General features: G+C 37.0%; 1 protein-coding gene across 1 annotated transcript in view; it reads left to right on the top strand.

Moving 5' to 3' along the window:
* The window catches only part of btbd11a (BTB (POZ) domain containing 11a), a 174022-nt gene that overhangs the window by 112053 nt on the left and 48431 nt on the right, over positions 1 to 13538 (top strand). Inside the window, exon 2 of the mRNA XM_079818107.1 lies at positions 98 to 247. Within this exon, the coding sequence (XP_079674233.1) occupies positions 98 to 247 (150 nt within the window). The remainder of the gene's footprint in view (positions 1 to 97; positions 248 to 13538) is intronic.

Genomic DNA, 13538 nt, shown 5'->3' with positions numbered 1-13538 from the left:
TCTCCAAGTCTCCTGGTCCCATGGCAGATGTTTTTTGCCTGGCTTTGGCTTGTTCAAATGTTTATTTATTTTTAATTGTCTGATCTTTGCCCCACAGGTGTATTGAGCCTGCCGGACAGTCTGAACCTGCACCATGACCAGCAGCGAGCAGGGAAAACCGGAGAGAGCCATACCTACAGCCAGGCTGAACTCCGCACCATTGAACAGTCCCTCCTGGCGACCCGCGTGGGGAGCATTGCAGAACTCAGTGAGTACTCATGCCTAAAAAAATGTGTGTTGATATGGAAGTTTGGTTCAAAAGTACAGTAAAACATTGTATTTCCATTTCCACTCCATACAGTAAAACATAGTATTCCCCCTCATTCATTTTTTTTGAAAAGTTAGACATCAATCTTCTTAGTATTCCTCAATCTATCAACAATATAACAAACAAATATAAAATAATGCCTGTTTTCAATTTATTTATTGTAAGAAGTGTACAAGGTCGCTATTGACCCGAGGTATGTAATAGTGTAAGTCATTTTTTTTCTTTACAACAATAATTGAATCTCTGATGACTTAATAAGTGCAATTTAGCTTTATTCCTCAAGGTGGCAATGTCTGATAGAAAATGATGACATGATGTTTCACTCATAATTACCGCAGGCATTAAACAAAAGAATTTGGTCAGCAATTTGGTCATTAATTGGTCAGCTGGTCCCAGTTTGTTGTGATTTGTCTACCACTTAGAGTGTGTGTCAGAAATGTAACGCCCCTTAATAACTATTAAGAATTAGCTCCGGACCCTTCCTGGGGCACTGTAAATACTACTGTAATTACGCTAGCTATGCCAGTTTTGCCATATCAGAACGGGCCCTAGTCCGATATTGAAAGTCAAGAAGTGCAAGCTGATCAACTCAAACCACCTTCTCAAGCTCAACTTGTGCAGGATATTTCACAGTGGTAATTCTTTATTTTATACCTCTCTTACATTTTGGATGTGATGTTATAACAGTGTGTCATTTATACAAACTGCATCATATTTGTATTATGCATTGTACTTCATGGTTCAGAAAACAGTTGTTAGAAAAATAGGGAGAACACAACAAAAGGTGATTGTATACTTCTGAGGAATAGTGATGAAAATACATTTTAACCACTGTTTCCTAAGATTGTCCGCCTTAGGAAGGCCAAAAAAAGAGGGGGTTTAGATTTGCGGTGGAAAACACTATAGCGCAACTCAACCAGGCCTCGCCCCTTTTATTGAAAACTCAAGGCAATCGAAGCACAAGATACTTTTGAAACCATTCTAATACTGTGATTTGGTGCACAAGAAATATTTCTTAATATAAAGACTGTTGAAAACGTTGAAAAAAATTTGGTTGCTGGTAGTATTAGAGGGAGAGATGTTCTCATTCTAGAGAGTATTTGAATGGAAAGAAATCTGTGTAGGACAAGTCCTCAGTGTTTTTGGTCTATTTTCTGGTAAGAGAAAGAGTGTACATTTTGAATACATTTAATCTGATAAACGTGAACATTTAGACAATGTTTAAATCTAGTCAAAATGTTTGTCTTGCACCCTGTGAATTTTAGCAATGACCCTGGTTTGGTGTCCATTCCGTCTCTGAGCTATTTGACATCTGGATGATCCAGCGAATTAGCTGTTTTTAGTCACATGTGTGGGTGTATGAGGCCAGTGGTCAGCAACTGCAAAGGACCTACCCTAACTGAGCGGGGTGTGTCTCCCTGTAGTGTCCACCGGATGGTCGTCAGACTGAATACAAGCTCTTTGTATATTTGTCTTGGTGATGGTGGTTAGCCTGTGTGTTGCGGTGGATTTCAGAGCTTGTCCGTACTGCAGGACTGCAGCCACAGTCATTTTATAATCATAGCAAACACACGCAACACCCAAAAGGTCAAGATAGTAAAAGAGCACATCATCATCTGATTATGTCTCCTCCAGTGTGCCTGCCAAATGAATACATGTGACCCCAGAGGAGGGGAAATTCAATGTGTGCAGAGGGACTTGAGTAAATTACAGAGATCCAGTGACCCTTCTGTCATTCTAATCAACATTGCAATTTTGCTTGGAAACAGACACATCAGATGTGAAACAATAGCGCAAACACAGCCAGGCTATTGCATGCTTGTTTTGTTTATTAAATTAATTTTGATAGGATGCGGGGGGGGGGGGGGGGGTAATGCTCAATAGTCATTAATATTGAATACTAAACAGACCTAGACAGGCAAAACAAATTAGGTGGGTTATTTAAGATGCTGCAAGGTGTTTGTGGTATTGCATGATATGAGGTATCAGCACAGGTGTAAAGTTGCTTTCATAATGCAGCATTGGTTATGTAACCATGCAGAACATTAGCTATTTCGACAACAGATGAGGCATAATAATCAGACGTAATTGACTTTTTCCTCCTTTCCAGCTTTGTGTGCACACTGCACAATAAGCATTTATATATTGATTGCAAACCCTTCAAAAGCCACCTAATTGACCGTTTACTAATTATGGCAAATTTCCACACTGTATAACGGAATATAAAAGTCGGGATTATGCAATTGCTTGTTTGTGGATGAAAAGTTCTCATGCATATTCATTTCCCTTTTAAATCATCTCAGTTTTGGCTATGCGAAATATCGTTTCTGTATCCTGTAATTATTACACAGTGTCCTCATCACAGACCTATAACTATCAGTGTGGTGGATTGCAAAACAGTACTTGTTAGAATGTGTCCAGCATTTTTTATGAGCATCCTGGCGTCTGTCAGTGTGAAACCACATGCGCTGCTGCAGTCAAATTAACTAGGAAACATAATACATTGTGGGCAGTTAACAATGAGGCCCAACCATTTCAGACTTCACTGTCCTAAAGGCTAGTTATGTTAGGGACATATGTTCTTAAAACATTTTAGTCTATTTTTATTTATTTTTTTACTTGGTGGAGTAAACAAGCGCATACTTTTTTTATAGTAAACGTCTCTAGAGTTCACCTTTTCCTTTGAGCCCCCTGGCAAAAATCATCCGTGGGATTTTACCCTATTTATTTCTCTCAAAAAATGTTCAGGATTCTTTTCTGTTTATATCCTAGTGCTCGGAACTTGTGAGGAAAAAGCTCCTTTTACAATATGGCCATAATTCAGACATCTGTCTCTCCACACACTCCAAGAATCCCCTTAAGAGTTCGGCCTGCACTGTGCTTTCTCATTGGTTAACTAAATTATTCCCAGCTTAAGTTCATTGCTGAAATCTAAAAATACAATAGGCTAAACTATGCAGTGTAGAATTCAAGGGACAGTCATATTCATCCATCTGTCTGTCTGTCCGTCCATCCATTTGTTTGTTCATTCATGCATTCATTTTTACCTTGCTTATCTTTGAAAAAATCCCCCAATACATGCTCTTTTGGAACAAAAAAATTGACTTATAATTGAAACTAATAACTATTTTATTAGTTTCCTTTACCGGAGGCCTTTAGATTATACTTGGAAAATGTGCAATTAAGGGATATTAATCAAGCCACTATCTTGACAAGGCTGAGAGAAAACCCCTCACTGCTCTTGGTAGGATAACTTAAGTAGCTTTAATAAGTCTAAATTGATATAGTAACACAAAGTTATAAAAAAAGAAACTAAGGCTGATTTTAATTACAGACCTGCTGCTCAGTCAGACTGTTGTATCTAATAGTCATGCAGTAGACTTTTTCAAAACTTTTTTACCCATAATATTTTTCCTTCTGTGTAATTAAAAGAAATATTTCACTGTTTTAAGATGTGAGCTTATTATGCAATGCAACAAATTAAAAGTGGGTTTTGAATGACTTTTCATCATGGAAATGAAATTGCCTGACAAGTTTGTAAGTTTTTTTTTATACATTTCTAAATTTCAGCTGTATATATATATATATATATATATGTATGTGAAAATATTTCCTTTTTATGTAACTAACACTGAAATGTCACCAGCAGTACTGATCATTATGACATCCAATGTCAGTGAGAGAAGTGAAATCAGCTACATTTTTCCTGTAAATGAAGATGGTCCAATCAAAACCTTTTTCCTCCATCCTCTGTGGTGTTTCCTGGTGGACCTGAGCCATCCGGAAACACACCAAGTGCCACTTCAGCATCAGAGCAGCTGTAAAATGCTTAGCAAGTTTAGGTAATTCACACTACTCCAATAGACGCCCACCAATGGCAACAGACACATTTGTTGGTTTTTGTTGTATTAGTGTGAAACGTTGGTGTTGGTCGGTGCTTGTTTTCAGCGGTATTTTATATATATATATATATATATATATATATATATATATATATATATATATATATATATATATATATATATATATATATATTGAAGAGTTCAGATGCAAAAGCCTCTAAAAGCCACTTCAGTCAAAAATGAGAAAACGATACTGAGTGAATGCTCTCCGCATATAGTATACGTTCATAAAATACTTTCACTTCAAACCCACTAAATCCCAGCCTCAGCCCATTCAGAAGTACTGGTACTTAGGTAGAAACCTATAGCCTACATAGAAGCCTGACAAAAATGCTTATTTTAAAGAAAAACGTCCGACGGACTTAAGTCTGAAGTCTTCATATATATATTGTGTTCAACTGGTATTTGTCAGATCATGACATTTCTGAGAAGTGTAACCTGGTGATTTGTCAGCATTAGGTTGGTGTCTGGCAGTGCAAAATTACTTTAAAGCCTTTAGAGTTATTTTAAGTCGTTTGAAAATTGAAAGAACAATGAAATTGAAAGTAGAAAGACAGCATAGTTATTCAATTATGGATACATTTGAATACTTGAAATCAAGTGGAACTTCAAACTTATTGTTTAAACTTGTTCATCTATTAAATGTTAAACATTTACCCTGGAATAAAGACCCAAGGTTTCCCAGCAGAACTTGTAGAATACACTGCCTCCGCCGGCTTGCCTTCTTCCCATAGTGCATCCTGGTGCCATGTGTTCCCCAGGTAATCAATGCACACGCACCCGGCCATCCACGTGATGTAAAAGAAAACGTGATTCATCAGACCAGTTCACCTTCTTCCATTGCTCCATGGTCCAGTTCTGATGCTCATATTCCCACTGTTGGCGCTTTCGGCGGTTGACAGGGGTCAGTATGGGCACCCTGACTGGTCTGCGACTATGCAGCCACATACGCAACAAACTGCACTGTGTATTCTGACACCTTTCTATCAGAACCAGCATTAACTTCTTGAGCGATTTTCTGTTTGATCGGACCACACGGGCCAGCCTTCGCTCCCCACGTGCATCAATGAGCCTTGGCTGCCCATGACCCTGTCGTCGGTTCACCATTGTTCCTTCCTTGGACCACTTTTGATAGATACTGACCACTGCAGACCAGAACACCCCACAAGAGCTGCAGTTCTGGAGATGCTCTGACCCAGTTGTCAAGCCATCAAAATTTGGCTCACTAATAGATGCCGTGATGAAGAGACAATCAGTGTTATTCATTTCACCTGTCACCACTTCACCATATATTTATATATCACACTTCTTCAGAAATCTCTCTAATACTGTACACTCCAAAAAAATGGTGCTATATGGCACTAAAAGTGGTTCTTGGCTCGTAATCATAGGGGAACCACTTTTGATGCTATATAGCACCTTATCTTAACAGGTTCTGGTAGCGGCGCTATATAGCACCTCAGTCATCCCAAAGAACTGCTGAAGAACCACTGAAGCACCAAGATTTGGTGTTATACAGCACTTAAATATAGCACCATTTTTTTAGAGTGTATACTGATGCGTTTCTCAATAAACATTTATTATTATTATCAGTATTGTAAACAGTTATGCTGCTTAATATTTTTGTGGAAACCATGATACATTTTCTTCAGGTTTCTTTGACTAATAGAAAGTTCAAAAGAACTGCATTTATTTGAAATGGAAATCTTTACTGTCAATTTTGTTTAAATTATTTTATTTTCTTAAATGGTATTTTTCTTAAGTCTTACTTTACGTAAGGTTCTCCTAATTAAAGATCTGCCCACTAATGTGATAATTGAACCTTCGTGTGAAAAGTTCAAAGTCCAATTTTAAAAAGCTCTCCTTAAAGAAGTCTTCATTGTGATTTAAACTGCACTTCGTTTGTGAGAAATAAAGGAAAATAAGGGAAAATCAAAATGCTCCAGTTTTAACAAAAGACATACCACTTTCTCTTTAGACTGCTTAATAACCATAGTTAAGCACATAAGAGTTCAGAAAAACTGTTGAAAAATTGCAGATGTGAGCACTCAAATATGGATGCTCAAAGACATTTTCCCTGCGTCTCTTTCTCTTTTAGGGCGCCATGTCCTTTAAGCCTGGCATGTCTCTCATTTCTTCATCACTTATTTCTACCTGCTGAGCTACACAATTTCCTCTCTGAGGCCTTGACAGCAGACTGAAACATGGCTATTTGCTAAACACACACTCGCATACACAAACTTACGTGTACATTTAGACATAAACAGCTCCTGCCAAATTGATCGTCTCTCTGAAAGCCTTCGGTCAAAAGGGTTCATGCCCTGAACTTTACTTAATCCTCGTTCAAGCGTTTTGTCAGTGACCTAAATGATCAAACAACACAAAGAGAAAATGCCTACTGGATTTTTTGGTTTAGAAAAGATCGTAGAACAGGAATAATTAGAAATATGTCTCATCCTATTTACATGCACAAAAATTGCTTAGCTAAGAGTTTCTAAAATCGAGCCACTGAAAACAACTTTAAAGAAATAAAAAGGCTTTTGAAGCTAGACTATGTAATTATCCTGACCCAATGTTTTGTGGTTTACATGCTGGTGTTGATTTAATCGATTATAACAAATATATGCATTTTGTTTTTAATTTGCAGTCTTTCTCTTTCAGTAAACCTGAGCAAACATATTGATAGTCTCAGCCTCAGACTGGCACACCTCCAGATCGCTGGCTTAACATCTGATGTAAATGACACACTTAATCTGGAAATGCTTCAGGTGTTTCGAAGTCGTCATCTGATTAGTTGAATTCTACAGGATGTCCACAAGACGTGTGTGTTGTGTTCGCCTAGAAACAAATGCCGCGACTCCAAACTCCCTCGTGGAAGAAGAACGCCATCATGTTTACAACTGTGACAATGAAGGCTTCCAGGATCAACCAAACACTGGATTTTCAAAAGTATGCAAGGTTCGCGGCTCCGTTGTTGCAGTAAACTTGCACAACGGTCTGTTATTGCAGGGATATCAACCACATTTTTACGCCCCTAAACATGACGCAGAACAAAACGGTCTTATCAGTCAAACGTCCTTTTGGGCAGTCCTTGACCAATGAAAGCTGCTGTCAGTCTGAAGATCTGGCTACGCTAGACTAACATATTGATGACTCATCCTGCACTACACACTTTTTTGTCCAATCAAATGCTCTCTAGGATGATAATGTCCCTCCCCCGAATACCGTCAGCAACCGACTAGCAAGAAGTAAATCATAGTTCATGGTTGTGATCTAGCTAATATATACTAATTGTTTTTTTTTAAAAGCTGGGAATAAATCATGGTATCTTGCATTTTCAGTTTGATTCCATTGCCTGCTATAAGTATATATTTAATGAAAGCCTTTTTGCTTCCAAACTGTCTTCAGCAGTTTTTTTTAAGAGACTGATTTAAAGTACATCTATGCACATATCTGCCAAGAAATGGAAGGATCGCTTTACAGCTGATTGGTAGAAGATTTGCTATTGTATTCCAGAACTGTATAGTAAAACTGTATAGTTCTGAGACAACCCTCTCTTTTCAACTCTGATTCTGACCAGACAGATAAGGGCAAGTGAGTCATTTTCATCTGCACAAACTGCAGAAATTCCTGACCTGCCACTTTTTCTGCAGGCTGGCCACTGCTGACCCCAAAGAGCGAATAGTGAAACGAAAACCTCAATGTGCAGCAATCCCCATTCAATAATCATCATTAAAAGGGCTTTGTAATCTATGGCTTGAAGAATTAATTCGAATTAGTTCACCTTATTAGCCTGCACCTTATACGGGGCATTGTGTGTGATGACACATGATGATTCAAGCACATTATTCCATCGCTGTCGAGCTTAATGTAAACCTCCTGACAGTTAAAGTTTGACAACCCTAATGTTGTACAAGATACTCAAACTTTGCCAATATGGCACATAATTATTTTTGATTGTAGCGTAATTAACTTCGCTTACATCAGCAATACTTCAACAGCTGCTAATTTAGGATAATTGCATGTAATAGTGAAATGAATATATGTTAAGTTGCTTAACACTTTTGGAACACATACCAAGTGGAAAATTCCAATGCTAACACTTGTTCTAACCAGGTGTGACTCATTAAAGGGACAGCACTGCAAAAAAATGATTTCTTACTTAGTATTTTTGTCTTGTTTCCAGTCTAAATATCAAAAAAAAAAAAAAAAAATATCTTAAATCAACATGCATTTACTAGATAAGTAAAATTACATAAGATATTTTTTCTTGTTTTCTAAGGGGTAAAAAAATCAAAATGAAGTGAGTTTTTGCTTAAAACATGCAAAATTATCGGCCAAAAAATTTTTGTATCTGTCCCAAACTAATTTTTCTTACCCCATTGACAGTGCTTGTTTTAAAGAGAAACTCACTTAATTTTGAGAAAAAATGGCTTATGTAATTTTACATATCTAGTAAAAGCCTCTTGATTTAAGAATTTTTTGATATTTAGACTGGAAACAAAATAAAATACTTAGTAAGAAAAGCATTTTTTTGCAGTGAGTTCACCCAAAAATGAAACATTTCTTTGTTTCATTCTTCCAAATATGATCCTTTGTGTACAGCAGAACTAAGAAATGGTTTGGACCAACTTGAGGAAAAGTCATTTTCATTTTTGGGTGAACTATTCCTCATGTCCTCATGAAATCAAAATCGTTCTTATTTACTTTGTTAGCACACATTACATGTCTTAGGGTGAACAATTAATCCGTGCAAGTTAATACACAGAAAAAAATTGTGTGCCGTGGTAATCTTTAATCAAAATCTGAGAAGTAACTTCCGGTCTAGAATGGCATTCCCTTTCCGATGACGGCAGTTTGACGGCTTGGGTTTGAATATCGTTAACCACTCCCCTCCAACCGTTAGTCTGCTATGAGCGAGAGATGGAGAGGAGGAGCGCTGAAGTAAAACCCTGCCCTCTATTCAATATTCCGTTTCACTTGGAAATACGTCACAGCACTGAAATAAAATCAGTTGCAACTTCCGGTTCACTGGGACTTTAAGATGGAGAGGAGGAGCGCTGAAGTAAAACCCTGCCCTCTATTCAATATTCCGTTTCATGTGGAAATATGTCACGGTTCACTGTTCCTTTAAAGCAACAAGTTTTTTTTCCCCCCAAATACGAATTTCTATCCTAATCAGCCATATTTTGTTGACACATTTTTCTTCACTGGTCCATAAGTGTCTGTTAAGCAATCACAGCCAAGCAGAAGATATTTAAAAAGTTTCTTCGCACAGCAGTTTTGGTGTTAAGTCTGGACAGGCAAGCTTGTCGCTGGATCAGCATGTGTCCGAAGGGAAATTAGAAATTTTATGCATACATTTTGATGACAACACGTAGTGAAGTATTACATATGCATTTACCATATTTCTGAATATTGATAATATAAATATGCACTTGAGCCGTGCTCCCTTCTAGAAAATGAGGTGAGAGCCTTTAAAAATTAATGGAGGCAAAAAGTCTTGTGCTGTCTCAATGGAAAAGATCCCATGAGCTGTGCAGCAGATTGCAAAGCAAGGTGCCTTTATTTCACGGTCAAAGGAAAACCCGGTAATTATACTGAGAGGGAGTAATTATAAAGGCTCCGGCACTATTTCCTGCTGCTTTTGGTAGTTAATACTCAGACACCTCCATTTGTCACATTCGTGGAGACAATCTCGTATGCACAAATCCAGCTAGGACTTGCCTTAGATCTAAGGGGAAGGTGTTGTCAACAGGATAGCAATAGTTTTCAATACAGCAATTACATTGTGTGTGGTTTAACGTTTACTTAATATGCTTAAAAGGATAGTTCACCCAAAAATTATTTACTCACCATGTTGTTTTTTTCAAACCTATATCACTTAATTTCTTCTGTGGAATACAAAAGAAGACATTTACATTTATTCATTTAGCAGACGCTTTTAGCATTTAACAGTGTGTAAATGAAGAACACCTCTGAGCGTCTCATAGAGGTTTGTTGTATAAATTTTGCTAATGAGCATCCGCTTCAGACCTACTGACGCTGAGACCCAGGTCATATTAATACTTTAGTCTTGTCTCTCAGCACACGGCAGAGTTGATGAATACACGTCTGGCATTATTTCCCATCTCACCTTCGGAGATCAGTTCAGGTTTTATGAGATGAGTCGCTTTGTATCCAACATCTCAACACATTTCATCATAAATTGGGGCATAAAGGTAAGCCAGGCTGCCTCTTACTAATCCTGCTCTGGCTCCTCTGAAACCACTGCAAAGGTTCCCCTGTGGGAAAGGTACCATCATATATGCATAAAACATGAGAACAGCAGAAAGCAACACCCCTAGCAGATGGAATCAGGGCTTAGGGTTGATTTATGATAAACAAAAATTGACTTGAATCCATGTGTTTATATATGCGATTTAATGTAAATAATTAAAGATTAGAACAGTTTGTTCCGATCTACGGATTTAATATACAGTCCAACTTCGCTGGGACTTTCTGCTGTTTGCCACTCTGCTTTTCTTTGTTTGCCTGTCAGTTTGTGCATTTGTGCATTCGTTTTCAGTGACTCATTCTGTAAGTTACATTGATTTGCCAGTAAGTAGTAAATGACTGTCATCAGTGAGTCAGTGATTTATTCACTCAACCAATAATTTCAAATATAGTGATTCAATCAGGAACAGAACAAGTGCCCGTCTTTATGAATAAATAATGATCAAACTTTACATATTTGTTAAAAAAAAACGCTAATTCATTCAGAAACTAAACAAGTGATGAATGAGCCATTGAATCATTCACTTTATTTGTTGAATGTCTTTATGAATAAATAATGATCATACTTAACATATTTTTTTAAAACACTGATTCATTCAGGACCAAAACAAGTGACGTCTTTATGAATGAGTCATTGAATCGTTCACCTAATCAATAAATTGAAAAATGCAGATTCATTCAGGAACCAAACAAGTGACGTATTTATGAATGAGTCATTGAATCGTTCACCTAATCAATTAATTGAAAACTGCAGATTAATTCAGGAAATTAAACAAGTGACGTCCTTATGAATGAGTCATTGAATCGTTCACCTAATCAATTAACTGAAAAATGCAGATTCATTCAGGAAACTAAACAAGTGATGTCTTTATGAATGAGTCATTGAATCGTTCACCTTATCAATTTACTGAAAAATGCTGATTCATTCAGGAACTAAACAAGTGACCATCTTTATGAACGAGTCATTGAATCGTTCACCTAATCAGTTAACTGAAAAATGCTGATTCATTCAGGGACAGAACAAGTGCCTGTCTTTATGAATAAATAATGATTACATATTTTTTAACTCTAATTCATTCAGAAACTAAACAAGTGATGAATGAGTCATTGAATCATTCACTTTATTTGTTGCGAAACACTGATTCATTCAGGAACAAAACAAGTGACGTCTTTATGAAAGAGTCATTGAATCGTTCACCTAATCACTTAATTGAAAAATGTAGATTCATTCAGGAATGAAACAAGTGACTGTCTTTATGAATTGTTTAGGTCATTGAATCAATCACCTAAACAATTCTTCAACAACGTGCAGCGGTTCTATTGAGACTTTGTTCTGAAATATTTTTGTTTTTGGAGCAACAAAGTAACTACTAATATTGTGTACTGTATTGGTCAACTATAAGTTACTCAATGACACAAACAGTTTGTGAAATGAATTTCCAAGACTAGAACTGTTTTATAACTCTCATCAGTATACAGTAAGTGCACTAAGAGTGTGTGGTCTCCCAAGGTTATTTGTTATGGATGCCATGATGTAAATGTACCCATAGATGAGACACTCTGTGCTTTTGGCCTCTGGGTGATGGATATTGTGAGTCGCCATTGTTAATGACGACCAGTCCTCAGTTAGATGAATCATGGCCCGCAGTGATAGTTTGCTTTTATAATTCCGGTCCACACAGCCACATAAGGTGGATGAGGCAATCATCATTCTCTGGAGGATTCAAAATGACAGCCTCCAGAACGCATATGCATACACAAACACACTGCATAATTTTGTTTGTGTGTGCGTGACTTTTAAATGAAGGCACCTATTTCAGTGACACATTTGCTGACTAGTCAGGCATAACCAGTGATTCACCGACCTTGATCTCTTGCAGATTGCCTCGCTGATGGGTAGACCATTGTTCGCTTTGACCTTGAATCCAAATCAGTATCACTGATGGTGAGAGACAACATTTTTACCAATAAACAAAAACAAATGACACTAAAAAGAGAGAAATTTGAATAAAAATCTTTTTTTTCTTGCTTTCGCTCCCTGTATAATTGCTCCAGTTATAGTTCCCCCAAAAATGTCGATTTCAAACCCGTATGACTTTCTTTATTCTGTGGATCAAAAAAAGTTTTTTTTGTTTTTTTTCATAAAGCACAGATATGAATAAATAACCTTTCTATTGATGCGCTGTTAGGATAGGACAATATTTGGCTGAGATACAACTATTTGAAAATCTGCAATCTGAGGGTGCAAAAAAATCGAAATATTGAGAAAATTGTCCAAATGAAGTCCTTAACCATGCATATTACTAATAACAATATATATTTTTTTATGTAATTACGGTTGGACATTTACAAAATATCTTTACAAAATATCTTTACTTAATATCCAAATGATTTTTGGCAACAAAAAAGAAAAAGAAAAATCTATCATTTTGACCAATACAATGTATTTTTGGCTATTGCCATAAATATACCTGTGCGACTTATGACTGGTTTTGTGGTCCAGGGTTAATGTAAATTTAATTAGTTTTCATTTTTAATTTGTTTACATATTAGTTTGTGTTGTGAATCGGATCAACCAATTTATTATTCAAAGCTTAAAAGAATTATTCATTCTTTCACTGCGGCTCAATTTCAAGTGAATAATTTAAATGTGTCTTACTTTACCTATTTTAACGATCTGAGCACATTGGTCTGAAGCGCATGACGCTGGTGCACTTAGAGAGTGTCCGAATCCACTTTTGCTAGTTTAATGGTGGAAAAAACGGTCGGTGCGTCAGGTGCATGGTTCAAAAGGGTTATCCCTATAGTCTCTTAATGAGTCATGGGTGTGTTTTGGGCGTAACGTGCAATAAACCAATCAGAGTCTCATCTCCCATTCCCTTTAAAAGCCAGTTGCGGTTGCACAATGGCGGATTCGCTATTAACATGGCAGAATTTGCAAGCAGAAAGACTGAACGCTTCTCCAGAGAGGAATTATTTTATTTGTAATATTTAATAATGTTTGTGTGCTGCTGCGCGTCCATGTGTGTGTGTAATAAGCAGAGTGTATGTGC

The sequence above is a fragment of the Gobio gobio genome (assembly GCF_949357685.1).
Source record: "Gobio gobio genome assembly, chromosome: 5".
NCBI classification, from domain to species: Eukaryota; Metazoa; Chordata; class Actinopteri; order Cypriniformes; family Gobionidae; genus Gobio; species Gobio gobio.
Note: the sequence above shows the minus strand (reverse complement) of the source record. Positions and strands in the feature narration are given on the sequence as shown.